Source organism: Leopardus geoffroyi, chromosome D4, assembly GCF_018350155.1.
Source record: "Leopardus geoffroyi isolate Oge1 chromosome D4, O.geoffroyi_Oge1_pat1.0, whole genome shotgun sequence".
Lineage (NCBI taxonomy): Eukaryota > Metazoa > Chordata > Mammalia > Carnivora > Felidae > Leopardus > Leopardus geoffroyi.
The window spans coordinates 76281378-76299570 of record NC_059342.1 but is presented as its reverse complement, the minus strand read 5'-3'; the positions used below and the strand labels follow the sequence as shown (position 1 = coordinate 76299570).

At 43.1% G+C, this 18193-nt stretch overlaps 1 protein-coding gene across 4 annotated transcripts in view; it reads left to right on the top strand.

Annotated features, from left to right (window-relative positions):
• ASTN2 (astrotactin 2) overlaps positions 1 to 18193 on the top strand; it is an 879885-nt gene that overhangs the window by 849592 nt on the left and 12100 nt on the right. For all 4 annotated transcript variants that reach the window (XM_045469026.1, XM_045469024.1, XM_045469025.1 and 1 more), the window contains 2 exons: positions 13967 to 14067; positions 16025 to 16208. In XM_045469026.1, coding sequence (XP_045324982.1) covers positions 13967 to 14067; positions 16025 to 16208 — 285 coding nt within the window. The remainder of the gene's footprint in view (positions 1 to 13966; positions 14068 to 16024; positions 16209 to 18193) is intronic.

Sequence of the window (18193 nt, the reverse complement as noted above, 5' to 3'; positions counted from 1 at the left end):
TTCATTTTCTGATTGTTCACTGCTAGTATATAAAATACAATTGACTTTTGTATATTTATCTTACCTGTAACCTTATCGAATTTGTTTTCTTTCTTTTTAAGATCTGTTGTGTGTGTATGTGTGTCTGTGTGTGTGTATATTCCTTTGTTTTTCTATATACAAGATTATGTCATCTACAAATAGAGATAGTTTTATTTTTTTAAGTTTATTTATTCATGTTGAGAGAGGGGGTGGACAGAGAGACAGAATCCCAAGTAGGCTCCATGCTGTCAGCTCAGAGCCCCAACATGAGGCTCGATCTCACAAACCTCACAAACCTCAGCCAAAATCAAGAGTCAGATGCTTAACGACTGAGCCACCCAGGCACCCCAATAGAGATAGTTTTATACTTTACTATCTGGATGATTTTTTTTTCTTCTTCTTGCCTAAATACCCTGTCAATAACCTTAAGTATAGTGCTGAATAGCAATAGTGAAAGTCGGTCTCCTTGTCTTTTCTAGGCCATAGGGGGAGGTTTTCAGTCTTTACCATTAAGTATGATGTTAGCTGTGAGCTTTCCACAGATGCCCTTTATCAGGTTGTGGTGGTTTTCTTCTATTCATAGTTCAAGTGTTTTTATCATGAGGGGATGTTGAGTTTTATGAAAGCTTTTTCTGTGTCTGTTGAGGTGATTGTATAATTTTTGTCCTTTATTCTATTAATAGGATGTGTTATATTAGTTAATTGTCATTTGCTGAATCAGTCATGCTTTCATGGGATAAATCCCACTTGGTCATGATGTATAATCATTTTTACATATTACTGGATTTGTTTAGGATTTTGTTGTATCTATATTTATAAGGGATATTGGACTGTAGTTTTCTTTCTTTGATGACTTTTCTGGTTTTGGTATCAGAATAATATTGGCTTTATATAATTAGTTGGCAGTGTTCCCTCCTCTTTTATATTTTTGGAAGAGTTTATGTAGGATTCGTGTTGATTGCTATTAAAATTTGGTGGAATTCACCAGCGAAGACATCTAATGACCCGTTGTTTTATAGGAAAAGAAAGCAAAATCCATGAGGAAGAACTTCACCCACAGTCATAGTGCTGATTAAGGCAAAGCCAGGGAAGCGCAGGGTTCAGACCTCCCTCAGTTTGTAGCTCACTGCGTGCATAGTCTCTAATTCTCATACTATTAAAAGCAGATATTGTTAAAAAGATGTGGTATGTGTGTGTGTGTGTGTCTGCACACACACACATACATACAATGGACTATTACTCAGCCATAAAAAGAGTGAAATCTTGGCCTTTGCAAAAAAATTGTAAGTTAGACAAACCAAAAAGCAGACTCTTAACTGTAGAGAACAAACTCATGGTTACCAAAAGGGAGTTGATGGGGCATGGGTGAAATAGGTGAAGGGGATTAAAGGTACAATCTTGATAAGCACCGAGTAATGTATAGAATTGTTGAATCTGTATCATACTCCTGAAATTAATATAACACTGTATGGTAACTAGACTGGACTTGAAATTTTTGAGCTAAGTAAACTGCAGTTGATTAACAAGAGTGATCAATTATATGAAAAAGCAAAAAAGCAGATATTATTTATCTGTTTTTATTATCATATTTTCAATTATCGAAGTATAGTTAACATACAGTGTTACATTAATTCAGGTGTACAACATTGTAATTGAGTAATTCTGTACATTACTCTGTGCTCACCATGGTAAGTGTAGTCACTGTCACCATACAACATTATTACAATATTATTGTCTATATGTCCTATGCTGTACTTTTCATCTCCATCACTTATTTATTTTATAACTAGAACTTTGTTCTTCTTAATTCTGTTCACCTTTTTTGCCCATCCCCCCCAACCTCTCCCACATGGCAACTACCAAGTTGTTCTCTGTACTTATAAGTCTGTTTCTGTTTGTTTGTCCATCGATTTTGTTTTTGCCTTTCTCTGTCCGACTTATTTTGCTTATTAGCATAATACCCTCTAGGTTCATCCGTGTTGTCACAAATGGCAAGATTTCATTCTTTTTTATACCTGAGTAATATTCCATTGTGTATATGTACCGCATCTTTATCCATCTGTTATCAAAGGACACTCGGGTTGCTTCCAGTCTTGGCTATTGTAAATAGTACAGTACACATAGGGGTGCATATATCTCTTGAAATTAGTGTTTTAGAGCACCTGGGTGGCTCAGTTGGTTAAGCGTCTGACTTTTGATTTCAGGTTGTGATCCCAGGGTCATGGGATCAAGCCCCATGTTGGGCGTGGCGCTGAGTATAGAACCTGCTTGGGTTTCTCTCTCTCTCCCTCTGCCCCTCTCCCCAACTTGTGTGCTCTCTCTCTCTCTAAAAAAAATAGTGTTTTAATTTTCCTTGGGTATATACTCAGAAGTGCAGTTACTGGACCATATGATAGTTCCATTTTTAATTTTTTGAGGCCCCTCATACTGTTTCCCATAGTGGCTGCACCAGTTTGCCTTCCCACCAGCAGTGCATGACGCTTCCTCTTTCTCCACATCCTCATCAACACTTGTTATTTCTTGTCTTTTTGATACTAGCCATTCTGACAGGTGTGAGGTGATAGTTCATTGTGGTTTTGATTTACATTTCTTTGATGATGGGTGATGTTGAGCATCTTTTCATATGTCTGTTAGCCATGTGTATATCTTCTTTGAAAAAATGTCTATTCAGGTCCTCTGTCCATTTTTTTAATCTGATTTTTTTCTTGGTGTTGAGTTGTTTGAGTTCTTGATATTTTGGATATTAACCTCTTATTGAATATATCATTTGCAAATATATTATCCCATTCAGTAAGTTGCCTTTTCATTTTGTTGATGGTGCTTTTTTAACTGCAAAACTTTTCAGTTTGATGTAATCCCAATTATTTATTTTTGCTTTCATTTACCTTTCCTGGGGAAGGAAAGGGAAACTGAGGCTCAGAGGCATGATGTGATTTGCCTACACACCCAGTGGCTGAGCTGGAGTTCTAACTAAACATTATGAAAAACAGTGGCCTTGTTGCCATGATACCCTCCAGGAGGATTGCCTTTGCCCAGGGTTTTGATTTCAGGAATCAATGTTTCCACTTTATCCCCCCATTTGAGTGTTATAAAGAAGCAAGACAAGCAAGATGATATTTACAGTGCCAAGCACTATTCTAGGTGTTTTTCATGTTATTTTGTTCTTAAAACAATCTTGTGAGACAGATACTGTTAACTCCACTTTTTACATTTATGGAAACCAAGGATGTCAAAGAAAACAGGAATAGGAAATGGACAGCCATGGTACAAATTCAGTCCTTCAGACTCCCAAGTGCAGGGCTTGGTCCTTCTTCCCACATCCATTCCTCCACCTGTGGGAAAACACTGCTCTCACATCAGGTGGAAACTGAGCTCAACTTGAGGTATCTAAGAACCATCCTGCCTGTAATGTTGCCTGACTTAATGCCCAAGGATAATTCCAAGTTGGAGACCTCTGCTTGGCCGCCTCTCCTCTGAGCTTGACTTGGGCCAAATGCAATTTTACAAGGCAATAAGGAAGAAGAGAAAGACTTCAGGGTCAGACATAGGAAGAGGGGTAATGCCAGGGTTGAAAAGGGATGATGGGCGATGATGGTGTTGCTGTACTAAGAGCACTGCCTTGTCAAAAGTTGGGAACATGGAGTTCATCCTCCTAATCAGCTCTAACCTCCTCCAAACTGTGACTCAAGGTCCAATTGGGACCAATGAATAGTTACTAATTCTATCTGTTTGGAAATGGCACTGAACTTTCAGTTGGGAGACCTATGTTGGGGCCTAGCTGAACTATCTGTGCAGCCTTGGAAAAGTCAATTCAAATTTCCATGGCTCATTTGCCTCCTTGTAAAGTGGATTTAATAATATGTACCCCTTAGGCAGTTTTAAAGAGAACAGAAGACAACTGTGTAAAAGCCCCCAGCACGGTGCTCCGATACAGAGTGAGTGCCCAAGAAGTGTGTGTGGGGTCTCTAAGGCACTTTCACATCCATAATGAACATTTGGCCCTCACAGCATCCCTGTGGGGTTTGATATCAATGGTATCTGAACTACAGAGAAGTTAAATAATCTGGCTAAACTTCCATAGCTAGTTAAAGACAAGGTTAAACCTTCAAATCCTGCCCTCTGCCTCAGTGCTACATACTATACTTTTCTGCAAAAAATTCCTATAACTGTAGTCACTTAAAAATTATTATCTATACCTGGGTGTGTTAGAAAGACTATCCAGTTTATAATAAATATATAATAAAAAGGCCACAATTTGCTTTAAAGATCCCAGGAATACAAATTTAAATGGAATCATGGAATAATAGGCATCCATTCCTTGATTTGAAACCATAAAATTAGTCTGTGTCTGCTTTGACCTAAAACAACCTATTAATAGATGAACATCCTTGGTGCCCCTTGGTAGCCCAGTCGGTTGAGCATCTGACTCCTGATTTTGGCCCAGGTCACGATCTCATGGTTTATGAGATTGAGCCCCGCATTGGTCTCTACGCTGATATTGTGGAGCCTGCTTGGGATTCTCTCTCTCTCTGTCTCTCTCTCTGTCTCTCTCTCTCTCTCTCTCTCTCTCTCTCTGCACCCCTCTTGTGTGTGTGCTCACTTTCTAAATAAATAAGTATAAATAAATAAACAAGCAAGCAAACAAAAAAGATGAACATCCTCCAACTGAGACCAGTGGTCAGTCTAGCTGTGTGTTACCATGTAGTCTACTCCCTGGAAAAAGAGAAGGAAGAGAGAAGAAGGTCGAGAAAGGGAAGGGAATGACAAGAAGAAAAGGAAAGGGAAACAGGAACAGCCTTGAAAGCTAAGTGCCAACCCGAATCTTTCTTTCAAGAAGGGTCAAGTTATACTTGATAGGTAAATGAATGATCTCAAATGGACCTTTTACCTAGTTTTTGTATGTTAAAATCCTTTGGCTCTTTCAGTCCTCTAAGGCTTTCAGGGTGGAGGGTATAAAGATTGTCCCCTTACAGGGTTTTTTTTAAGGTGGATTTGTTTTTGTTTTTGTTTTTTGTTTGGTTTTTGGTTTTTGTTTTTTTTGGTAGGAGAAAACGAGATTGTCGTAGGTGGTTGACATTTCCGATAGGTTGCAGCTGACAGGGGATCCGGGCAGTCCTTGAATGCCTATCCGAGGCTTTAGTCCATTGTTTTAAAGAAGGAAGAAAGAACACATCTGAAGGAAATGGAAGGACGGGAATAAATTTTTATTGAAGTGCTCCTAGCACTGCATCCCATTTCTTCACTCAACCATATCGCTGCTCTTCTGTGAGCTCCTGGAAAGCAAGGACCACACTCGTCTTCTCCCCAACTGTTTTTGCCCTGCTTTGCGGAGTGCTGGGCACCTAGCAGGTGTTCCACTGGCCTCCCAATCAGGCCTCAGACTGAGTTGCTCTGAAAGTAGAAACCAGGATCAGCGTCCTTAATACCATGACAGTCTCTCCATGCCTGGCACTGTAACCAAATATTTATGTTGGCAGAAAGCACAAGGTGCCAGCCCAAGTTGGGATATAAAAAGATTGGTTTTCAGTGCTGGGGAGTAGGTGGGCTGCATGTGGAACAGAGCAGGGAACCATAACAGCCCCTGGCTGTTCATTCTCAAGCCTTGCTTTGATACTCCTGGACTGATGAACAGAGAGATTTTGCCTGATGGCCAGCACCCAGCTGGGGAAAACTTTGGACATCTGAATTCTGGCACTGGTTCACACCGTCCTGCCCAATCCCCTCATTTCGCAGGCTGGGAAACTGAGAACAAAGCACAATAGAACTTGCCCAAGGCCATGTTGCTTATTCAGTGTCTGAACCCAAACTGGAGTCCAGATCTTCAGCAAGCAGTTGTGACATTAGGCTTGGGGTCAGAAGAGCTGTGTGACCCTGGACAAGTCATCTGGACTCACTGAGCCTGTCTGTAAAACAGGAATGATTTCTAACCCTGGCATCAAATGAAATAATGTACACAAAATGATTTTGCGTGAAGTGCTTTGTGTTAAGTTCTGTGTCAGAACTCTGGATCAGGGGTCAGCAAACTTTTCTCTAGAAGTCCAGATAGTAAACATTTTAGGCTTTGTGGGTCACATGGTCTCTGTTGCAATTACTCAGCTCTGCCTTATTTACAGAAACCTGTGGCAGACCAGATTTGGCCCATGTGCCATGGTTTGCTGACCCTTGCTGTAGATGCTTGGAAGTTGTTAGAGTTACTGTTGATGATGATGTCATAAATGACCCCAAAATTTAGTGGCTTAAGACAACTTATTTGATTATGCTAATGGATTCTGTGGGTCAGGCACCAAGACAGTGCACAGCACAATCAGCTGTCTTTGCTTCATGAAGTCTGGAGCCTCAGCTGCATCTCCCTCCCTGTGTCCTGGCTTCCTCGCTCCAGGGTGGCCTGAGGGCGGTTGGATGTCTTGCATGGAGGCTCAGGGCTTCGACCGAGTTTCGGTGAGCTTGGTAGAAGTTGCATAGCCTTTTATGACCCAGACTCAAAAGTCATACAGCAAGTATCCCTTCTGCTGTGTTCTACTAGTCAACACATTCCTGAACCCACCAAAATTCAAGGTGAAGGGCCATCGGACCCCCTTGTCTCAATGAGAGAAATGTTAAAGAACTGGGGAGGGGGGGCTCACTTTTTAAAATCATTCTAGCAGAGACTAATAATTTAAACACACACCCCGAATAGTGGTGAATGCTTACTTAGCACTTAACCCTGTGCCAGGCAGTGTATTGAGTACTTTATTCCTCTAACATCCCTTTGAAGGAGGTAATGTGATCATCCACACTTTAAAGACAAGACACACTAAAGAACAGAGAGGTTAATTACCTTGCTGAAGGTCAAAAAATGTAGGTTGTACAACCAACATTTGAACTCAGGTAGTCAGGCTCCAAAATCGGTTCTAACCGTGCCACTTCATTGTGATCATGAAAATGAGAGTGCTCATTCTATCACTAGAGCAGAACTGGATTAAGAACATGAGTCTTGGGGTGCCTGGGTGGTGCAGTCGGTTAAGCGTCCGACTTCAGCCAGGTCACGATCTCGCGGTCCGTGAGTTCGAGCCCCGCGTCAGGCTCTGGGCTGATGGCTCAGAGCCTGGAGCCTGTTTCCGATTCTGTGTCTCCCTCTCTCTCTGCCCCTCCCCCGTTCATGCTCTGTCTCTCTCTGTCCCAAAAATAAATAAATGTTGAAAAAAAAAATTTTTAAAAAGAACATGAGTCTTTGGGCCGCCCAGCGTCTAGGTAGTTCTCCTGACAGCAATCAATTAAAAGCATTTTGCACACCTACTCCGGGTCCAGACCATTCTGTGCCTTTTGAGTAGTGTAAGGAAAGACGTCTGACACTCAGTTTCACTCATAAGAGACCTAAAATATGGGTGAGGAGATTGAATTCTGATTTAATTCTCACAATGCTGTGAGATTGAACCTTTGTCCCATTTTGCAGGTAAGGAAACCAAGGCCCAATGGTTAAGTCATTACTTGCCAGGTAGCTGACAGAGTCTAGCCAGATTCAAAACCAGAGCAGCTTGATATGAGTCCCATGCTCTTTGCTATAGACTGCAATGGAGTAGGATCTGGAATGAATAATACCAGTTCTTTCAGAGGAAAAAACAATCATGAGTCCCTAACATATCAGATCTAGCCTGTCCTTAGAGGTGGTCTTGGTTTAGTTCCCTCACTGCAGAGACAGGAGACTGAGACCCAGAGAAGGGCAGTCAAGTGTCCCTGGCCATCCAGCTGTTTGGACCCAGAGCCAAAGCTGGGACTCTGTTTTTCCCACCACCCTGACTGCCACATTGTGCTGGGAATGGCGGGGAGGGGAGTGATGGTAGACTGGGTGTGTGTTTGTTGGGGTGGGGAAGGGGGGGGGGTTTAAACTAACGGGAAGTTGTTTGCCAAAACTGCGTGGGGGGAAGGAGCATTTTACAAGACCAGGGCCTCTGGCCTGGAAACATCTGTTTCCCTTCAAATCAGCGAGGAGACTTTTGCCTCCCCAGAATGCCTAAATCATGTGGCGGCTGGGGAAGAGCAGGCGTTGGCCTGGAGACTTCAAACGCATTCTCCCGTACTCTCGGGGACCTGGTCCTGATGTGGGCCTCTGGGGCTCTATCCCTGCTCTTACCCCCTGTCAGATCCGTGAGAAGCTCTCACCGCCAATTAACTTCTCGGTTTCATTCTCTCACCCCTGCTGTGAGGGGGTCTGGGGGTCTTGGATGGGACCAACAACAGCTTCCTCTCCGCCCAATTTCCTCTGATTTCTACTAGGACAGCTCGCTCTGGATGTTGGAAGGAGGGGGAGAGGAGGGGTCAGAGCCTTGAGCACCGTCATAATAACAATATTATTGATAATAATGCCCACAGCTCACTCTCCCTGAATGTTAGCACATGCCAGGCATCATGATAAGCACTTACATCTCATTTTATGCTACCACTACTGTATACAGTAGGTTTTAATATCCTGATTCCTATTTTACAGGTGAGTAAATTGACACAAGTCCTTACACAGGCAATAAATAGGGAGCCCCAATTTAAAACCAAACTGCCTGATTCCAAGATCATGCTCTTAGCCATTCTGTCATCTCATCTCTTATGATGGCCTTTCAACCTAGTCACCTTTCGTTCATTTTACAAATGGGGAAGCTGATTTCCAGACAAGGGAACTACTTCATAGTTGGTTGAGTCATTCGTTCAGTCTGCCATTCAGTCTGGAAAGTACTTGCTCAGCATCACGTGATTTAGGTGTCTGAGCACCCAGTGTAGGTGGGTGGATGGAGATGGGCAGAGCAATATTCTGGTCCTGAAGATGTCATGGGGAGAAGAGAGAAGTGTATGAGCACTTGACATAGTAATGCGGCATGTGCTATACTAGGGCACTATTCACTGCGTGGAGAAAGGTTTACTGGAGGGGATGAGGTTTGACTGATGCTCCAAGGACAAGGTGGAAAGGAAGGGTTGAGTGGAGAAGGGGAAGGATGACCCAGACAGAGGGTGTAGCATGTGCAAAGGCAAAGAGGTAGAATCCATGTTCTGGAACCATTAGCAGTTGGATAAGGTTCTACTATGAAACAGAATAGTAGGCAAAGACTGGTAAACAAGGCTGGAGGTGTGGCCAGAGTTTATTTGAAGTTCAATGATCCAGTACTGTCAAATGAATAAAGGTCAAGGAGCCACCCTGGGAGCCTGTGGTAAGGATTTTGGACTTTTTCCTGAGGGTGATAAGGAAATTGAAAAATACTTTGCCTTTGAGTAGTCAATCCCAAGGCACTTCCCCCACATTGAAATCACAATTCACTGACACCATATTGCTTTAGACAGCCAAGATCTCACAGGCCACAGTGTGTGGAAAACCTGGGACATGAACTCTGTTTGTTTGTTTTCTTGCTTGTTTTAATATAAGTATACTTGACAAACTATATCACATTAGTTTTAGGTGCACAACATAATGATTCGACAACTCTCTACATTACCCTGTGTCCACCACAGGTGTAACTACCATCTGTCACCATGCAAAGCTCTTATAACACCATTGACTATATTCCCTGTGCTGTACCGTTTGTCCCCATGACTTACTCATAACTGGAAGGCTGTACCTCCCACTTCCCTTCACCCATTTTGCTCATGCCCTTACAGCCCACTCCTCTGACAACCACCACTTTGTTCTCTGTATTTATGGTATTTCTGTCTGTTTTGTTTTGTTTGTTTCAGGCACCTTGGCCAGTGTTCTTTCCCCTAAACCAAAGTGGGAGGAAGGAACAGCACGGGTTGGAGTCTGGAGCTTCAGGTTCCTAAACAGCTCATCCCACTTCATCCTTGGAGCCCCCTCTTTTGTAATAAAAGTATCCCAAAGGTGCAATTGGACCTAAGTCAGCCAGTTATACCAGAAGCAGTCTAGTGTATAGAAGGCACACTGGGGGAGGAGTCAGAAAAGCCAGTGTCTACTCTGAACTAACTGGCAGTGGGTCCTTACGTAAGGATCTTTCCTCTCTGGGCCTCCGTTTCTCCACCTGTAAATAAGTATATGGAGTTTGGGGATGTCTCCGGAGTTCTAGTTCAAACTGTCAGTGAATCTCAGCCTGCTTCAGTGGGCAAAGAGAAGATAAAAGAACGAGCAGATGGTGGTGGGCACCCTTCCGGATCCCCTGAGAAACACAAAGGTCTCACCTGTGCCTTCTCTCAGTCTCTCTTTCTCTCCCTGCTTTTCACTCTACTCTATGGGTGTGTCTGTGTGTCTGTTTCTCGGTCTCTTTCTCTTTCTTTCTCTCCTTTCTCCCCACCGTTCTCCACATCAGGGGCCGCCACTTTCTTCCTCTCACAAAGAGCCCCTCCAAGCCCTGCCTGGTCCCCTAACAGCTTTCAGATGTGTCTCTGGAACAGTTCTACAATTACAGCTGAGACGGGCAGAAAGTGCTTGGCCTTGTGACTTTTGACCCAGGCCTGTGAGGTTGACATCTTCCTCTTTCTCCACCCCTCCACCCCCCACTGGCAGGGTGGCCTGAGGCTTCCTCCATCCTGAGGCCTCCACTGACATGTTTGGTTACCCTAATAACACAAATAGAAGCTACCTTTTAGGAGCAAAGACTGAGCCAGGCCTGCTCCATCATTGTATCATTGAGTCTTGATCTCAAACTTGTGAGAGAGAATTTCACCAGAGAATACTCAGCCAACAATTGGGGAAAACAAGGATTCCACCCAGGTTTTTGTGACTTAAAAATGTAAGACTGCTTCTTCCCCAGCATGCTGTTATTCATGCTGCTTGGCTAAGCAGAGAGGTGACCCTGGACCCTCTTGGTGGAGGAAATATATTGCAGAAATACCATGGAAACATAAGTGGCCAATGGGAAAGCAGTGTTTAAAAATTTTTTCCAACTCCTCATGTTTTGAGGCTAATTCACATATTCCATTCACTATGCCCTTCTGTGTTTCCCTCAGTTGGAATGAATCTCCTCTTCCCCAAGAAAGCATTTTTTAAAGGTATACTCTTGCACAAATAAGTGCTCTTTACATCGTCTTTATGAAAATCTGCAGCAGGGTGCCTGGGTGGCTGAGTGGGTTAAGCGTCCAACTCTTGATTTCAGCTCAGGTCATGATCTCACAGTTGTAAAATCGGGCTCCGCACTGGGTGTAGAGCCTGCTTAAGATTCTCTCTCTCCCTCTGCCCCTCCCGCCCTCAAAAAAATCTGCAGCTTACAAGCCACCTCTCATGTATATCACTCTATGTAATATTTGAGATAATCATACATTATCTCTACAATTATCCCCATTTTGTTGTAGAAAAATGTAGAAACTGAAATTAAGGAATTATATGTGGGGGGCACCTGGCTAGCTCAGTTGGTTAAGCATCTGACTTGGTTTCAGCTCAGGTCATAATCTCATGGTTTGTGAGTTCAAGCCCCACATCAGGCTCTATGCTGACAGTGCAGAGCCTATTTGGGATTTTCTCTTGATCTCTCTGTACCCCAATGTTTATAGCAGCACTTTCAACAATAGCCAAAATATGGAAAGAGCCTAAATGTCCATCAACTGATGAATGGATAAAGAAATTGTGGTTTATATACACAATGGAATACTACTTGGCGATGAGAAAGAATGAAATATGGCCATTTGTAGCAACGTGAAGATGTGGTTTATATATACAATGGAATACTACTTGGCAATGAGAAAGAATGAAATCTGGCCATTTGTAGCAATGTGGATGGAACTGGAGAGTGTTATGCTATGTGAAATAAGTCATACAGAGAAAGACAGATACCATATGTTTTCATTCTTATGTGGATCCTGAGAAACTTAACAGAAGACCATGGGGGAGGGGAAGGGGAAACAAAGTTAGGGAGAGAGCCAAACCATAAGAGACTCTTAAAAACTGAGAATAAACTGAGGGTTGATGGGGGTGGGAGGGAGGGGAGGGTGGGTGACGGGCATGGAGGAGGGCACCTTTTGGGATGAGCACTGGGTGTTGTATGGAAATCAATTTGGCAACAAATTTCATATTAAAAAAATAGTAATTATCAAAATAATAAATAATTAATTAATTAAGCAAACTAACTAAAAGAAAAAAAGATGTGGTATGCTCAGGTTCATTTATTTACTCAAATATTTACTGGGTGTCTATCATATATACCCAGTACTGTTAAATGCCAGGGATACTGTTGTACTCAAACTGACATATACACCCTCTGGGAGCTACAGGCTAGGGTTTGGATCCTGCCTCTGCTGCTTTCTAGATGGATTGTTGTGTGGGTAGTAACTGCTTACACAGTGGTACTCAATACTGTCCTTCCCTTCCTACTTTGCCACTTGCTTATTCTCGTATCCTGGAGTTTCCTCGTGATCTTCCTTCTAACTCCTCTGCAAGGCTTCTCAATCATTACTCACCTCAAGTAGCACTTAACATTTTATGTTCATCCACACTGACCCATGAAGTGGGCAGTGGCCTCCTTAACAGAGATGCGTGATACAGAGAGATGAAGTGAGCACAGAGAAGGGAAGTGACTTGACCAAGGTCACAGAGCAAGGAAGTAGAGTGGAATGTGAACCCAAACCTGGCCATCTCCAGGACCAGGCTCTTCCCTCTGTCACCACTGCTTCTCTCTTTTATTTTTTTAATTTTGTTTTCATGTTTATTTATTTATTTTTAGAGAGAGAGAGAGATAACATGAGCAGGAGAAGAGCAAGGAGAGAAGAAGAGAGAGAACCCCAAGCAGGCTCCATGCTGCCAGTGCAGAGCCAGATGCAGGGCTTGATCTCATCTTGACCTGAGCTGTGACCATGAGTCTGACGTTTAACCCACTGAGCCACCCAGGCCCCCCACCACTGTTTCTCTTGACCTAAATAGTACTGGATGTAGTAAGCCGTAGAACTGAGCTCCACTCATGATGCGGAGATACAACAGGAGGAGAGAGAGAATGCCCACATCACAGTGCTATTGTTCTTATACCAAAGGCAGAAGCCCAAATCCCCAGAAAGCAGATGAATAGATTAGGTTCTTTTTGAAGATGGGGCCCAAATACCCCATGTTTAGGCCTCTTAAGACTTATGTTTTAGGTATTGGCCCACACTTCCTTACCTTTGCCAGCACTCCGAGCCAGCTAATGAAAGATAAAAGGTAGAGTTAGATTTGGCAGTGTGGATAAGAACATAATCTTTGTTTTGATTTTGCTTTTTAGAGAGAGCAAGTGAGGAAGAGGGAAAGATGGGAGAGAGAGAGGGAGAGAGAGAATCTTAAGCAGGCTTCACCCTCAGCGTGGAGCCTGATGTGGGGCTCGATCCCAGAACGCTGAGATCACAACCTAAGACAAAATCAAGAGTTGGACGCTCAACTGACTGGGCCATGCAGGTGTCCCAAGAATATAATCTTTGGATTCAGGCAGACCTAAGTTGTGGTCCCCTGTTGCTACTTACTTAATATGTAATAATAGGACAATTACTTGACCTCTTTGGGACCAATGTCCTTATTGATAAAACACAGCCATAATACCTAGCTTAGGTAGTATCTGAATAAAATGACTGCTAGCACATTGTTAATGCTCAGTAAGTGTTTGTTCACTGCATGAATGAAAGAACATAGATGAGTATTCTAGCCATCCAAGACACCACTAGGGTTCACTTCTGAAGTCCCAGACTCAGACTGCTCTGTCCCCAAATAACTACGAGACCACGGGAAGATATAAAATCTAAGCTTCAGTTTCTTCGTTGGTGAAGTTCAGGTGATAATAATCCCTGCCTTCTAGGTTTGCTTACTTTTAAAATAGGAGTAAGTACAGGGTGCCCTGCAGATGATCGGTGCCCAATAAATGCTATATGGTTGCTATTTTTCCCCCAAATCATTTCTCTTACAGGCTAAGCCTCCCTGACTTCTATTGACCATTACCCCTGTACTTGATTTTGTGTTCCTCCTTACACCTTCCAGGGTCTTCTCTGAAGTCACAACCCAGTGCTCTGTTTTCTCGCTGCACTACAGGTTCACTTTGTATGCCGTGGATACACGGGGGAGGCACTCGGAACTCAGCACAGTGACCTTGAGAACAGCCTGTCCACTGGTGGATGACAACAAAGCAGAAGGTAGGTGACCAATCTCTTCACTTCCCAGGTAATTCCCATATTTCCTTTAAGTTCTGTACCCAGAAGTTAACCACCACCCCTTTCCTGCCACATACACGTATTTGGACAGAAAGAAAAAAGTGAAAGGACTAAGGGGACAGGAGGAACACGGAAGTAAATTAAGGCCTAAAGGAAATTGAGATTGTCCAGCAGTATCTTAGCCAGTGGAGAGACTTGTTCCTCTTTCATAGAATTTGTCTGTGTTCTGGTTTAGAGGCAAGGATGGTAGACAGTCAGGGCCCCATGACTGTATCCTGCCCCTTAGCCTAGACTTTGGGAGACCAGGCACTTTTTTCCATTTCGGTCTGTGCCAGAGCTGGCGTATCAGTGACAGTAGAAAATGACTCAACCTACTATCATTAGGTCCTCATAGCACACATTCCCATCTAGCCCAGGGGTGGCCTCAGAATCCTCAGCCTAGAGCTGAAGTCAGTGACTATCAGTGAGAGCTAGCATGCAAGATTGGACCTTTCTGCTGCTCCTGGTCCCTGAAGTTGTAAACTTCAGGCAAAACACCTAAAAAAAAGTCGAACCAGTCGGTCACATCCACCACATACTTAGTTCTTCGCCAACATATAGGTATGGTTTCTACATCAGGACTGGCCAGAGTGTAATGGTGGCTTGTGAGTCCTGGTGGTTCACTTCAGGTTGAGCAAATATTTCCTAAGAGCGCTGGTACACAAGTGATGCTCTACACCTTTTAGGAGTTCACATTCTAGGGAGAGAGAGAGACAGACAGACAGACAGACAGACATGTCTACATATGGCTGAATAATAAGCCGAATAATAAGCACTTTGTGTGGTATCAGACAAGATAGTCCTCCTATTGAAGAGCTATTGAATCTCAAAAGTGAGGGGGTTTGAGATGGTTTCCTGGTTATTTATTGTTATTGTTATTATTATTATTTTAAAATAACATATGCATAGGGTTAAAAAGAAAGAAAGAAAAATTAAAACCAGGGTGGAAATAATGAGAAGTAAATGCTTCTCCCATCTTAACACAAGTTTCCAAGATTCTTCTAGAGGCAATTGCCATTAGCAATGACTTGGGGGGACATACATAAATTTTGGTCAGAGTCTTCAAACATGAAAGAGTGGTCCTTCCGTTCAAGAGAGCAGCCCATGATGACTTCAAGTTACATCAATTGAATAGGAATGACTAAAGAAATAGAAATAGCTGTGAATGGCCAGCAGAAGAGTCTGATTTTTCTTTGAAAGATTAAAAAAAAATTTTTTTAAACCTTTTAAAAAAAAAGGTTTTTTTTTGAGAGCGAGAGAGACAGACAGACAGCACAAGTCGGGGAGGGGCAGAGAGAGAGGGAGACACAGAATCCGTACCAGGCTCCAGGCTCTGAGCTGTCAGCACAGAGCCTGATGCAGGGCTCAAACCCATGAACTGCAAGATCATGACCTGAGCTCAAGTCGGATGCTTATCTGACAGAGCCATCCAGGTGCCCCTCTTTGAAAGATTTTTGAATGGACACCTGTTAGACCTGATCATGGAGCTGTGTTGGAAATATTATAGAGGGGATGTAGAAGTAGACTGCTGAGATGAGCTCGTGACAGTTGATTTAAGCCTCTGCACTTGTTTGGAATTTTCTGTTCAATCATGGGCACCAAATATTTGTTGACAATGAAGCTGGCAAATTATGACCCCGTGTCGAATGCTTTACATTCACTTTTTAATTCCACCCTCCCAGCACACCTGCAGAGTAGACATCCTTATCTCCAGTTGATAGATGGGAAAACTGAGCATAACTAGCCAATGATATTCAAGGTGGACTGAAGGTCTGTCTGCCCCCAAATACCATGCATGCGAAGTCCCGCACAAATGTGCCTCCCTTATTGCAAGGCATGTTTCCATGCTCACTTTTTCCTGCTGTCCAGTGATCTGTGCCTATACTTCTCCCCACCTCAGAGATAGCAGACAAGATCTACAATCTGTACAATGGGTACACAAGTGGAAAGGAGCAGCAGACTGCCTACAACACGCTGATGGAGGTCTCAGCCTCGATGTTGTTCCGAGTACAGCACCACTACAATTCTCACTATGAGAAGTTTGGTGACTTTGTCTGGAGGAGTGAGGACGAGCTGGGGCCCAGGTACGGATGGCTGTGTGAGTATGAGTGGAGTGGCAGATTCCTCTTACTTCTGTATGATTTTATTGGACCTTTTTTTTTTTTCCATAGGCTAAGAATGGGCTTTGTCTAATAAATAAGGGTATCATTCACTTTTGTTCTGTCAGGATTAGAGATAGGAAATGGGCAGGGAGAATGACAGAATCTTGGAATTTTTGTTTCTTGGACTCCTGGAATATCAGATAGGAGAGAGACATTACTGTCCTTTCCATCATTCGCTTTCCTCACCCACCTTCCACCTTCAGGGTTAGAGACAGGAACCATGGACTCCTGGAGGGTTATGTGTCCTAACCAGGATGATAGAAGGGCATAGTGGCAGACTCGTGGCCTCTAATCTAGGGCTCTCCCCACTCTTCCATAAGAAACCTGAGGTTTTCTAGAATAAGTCCATTAGTGACCATTACTAAATACATTTCTATATTCAATGTGTATTAAGCCATGACTTCTGTCATTGGCAGTGACTATGCCAGCCACTGGTGCTAGATGCCATGGGGGGTTCGAACATCACAAAGTCACAGTCCCTATCTTGTGAAGCTTCATTCACAAAGTAGCATATGAAATGGTGGCTGCATTTCATGCCTTGTGCCTAACAACATTCACTTATTCGTTCACTCATCACTTTTTTTTTTTAATTTTTTTTTAACGTTTTATTTATTTTTGAGACAGAGAGAGACAGAGCATGAACGGGGGAGGGGCAGAGAGAGGGGGAGACACAGAATGGAAGCAGGCTCCAGGCTCTGAGCCATCAGCCCAGAGCCCGACGTGGGGCTCGAACTCACTGACAGTGAGATCGCGACCTGAGCCGAAGTCGGACGCTCAACCGACTGAGCCACCCAGGCGCCCCTCATCACTTACTTTTACCAGTTGGTTATTGACCATGCAGTAATAAAAGGAGAGAAACTCACTGTTGGAGGTAATTAAGCATTTAAGCAATTGAAAGAATAGGAATAAGTAAAAGAGATAACAGAATAGGGTCCTTTGGGAAGGTGAGAGATAGACATCTGATCTAGGTAACCTAGTGAAGGCTTCCCAAGTGCTGAGACTAAGACCCACAGGGTGAAGAGGGTTAGACTAGAGGAAGGGGAGGAGGATTGGAGGGTGTGGGGCATTGTGACTAGCCTAGGGAATGCACAGAGGAGATAATGTTACATCAGGGCAGGGTTTTCCTCAAATTTTCATCATATGCCTGCCACTTGTATGAGTTTCGACATATCGCCATACTGTAAGCACTTATTTTATTTTGTTTTGGTATCTTAGATTCACTTCTCATTGATAATATATTTGAAAACACCGTATCATTTTGTAAAGGGAAAATGGGCACCAACTACCCTTAATAGAAAATTAAATGTAGGGGTGCCTGGGTGGCTCAGTTGGTTAAGCATCTGACTTCGGCTCACGTCATGATCTCGTGGGTTGTGAGTTCAAGCCCTACGTTGGGCTCGGTGCTGACAGCTCAGAGCCTGGAGCCTGCTTAGGATTCTGAGTCTCCCTCTCTCTCTGCCCCTCCCCTGCTCATGCTCTGTCTCTGTCTCTCTCTCTCTCTCTCTCTCTCTCTTGCTCTCTCTCAAAAAAAATAAAGATTTTTTTTAAATTATAATAAAAAAAAAGAAAATTAAATGTAAACATTTGATACAAGGGAAGAGAAAAAAGAAAAAAAAAAACAAAAACAGAAAACAATGCTATTCAATCCTAGTGGAGCCTGACACTCTGAGTTTAAAAAGGAGATTAGCAAGTGTTAGAGAAGTACTAAAGACGCAGTCTCAAACCAAGACTTTCTTTTTTAAAGTAATCTGGAGGAGGGGAAGAGAATGAAAAAGAGAATCTAACTGCTTTTCCCAGTGTGATTCATTGTTGTTTAATGCTGTGTCTGTGATCATCTTGAGTACCACCTCAAACCCTTTCTCCTTCCCCAGGGGAACTCCTTCTACACTTGGTAAACACTGTGTGTA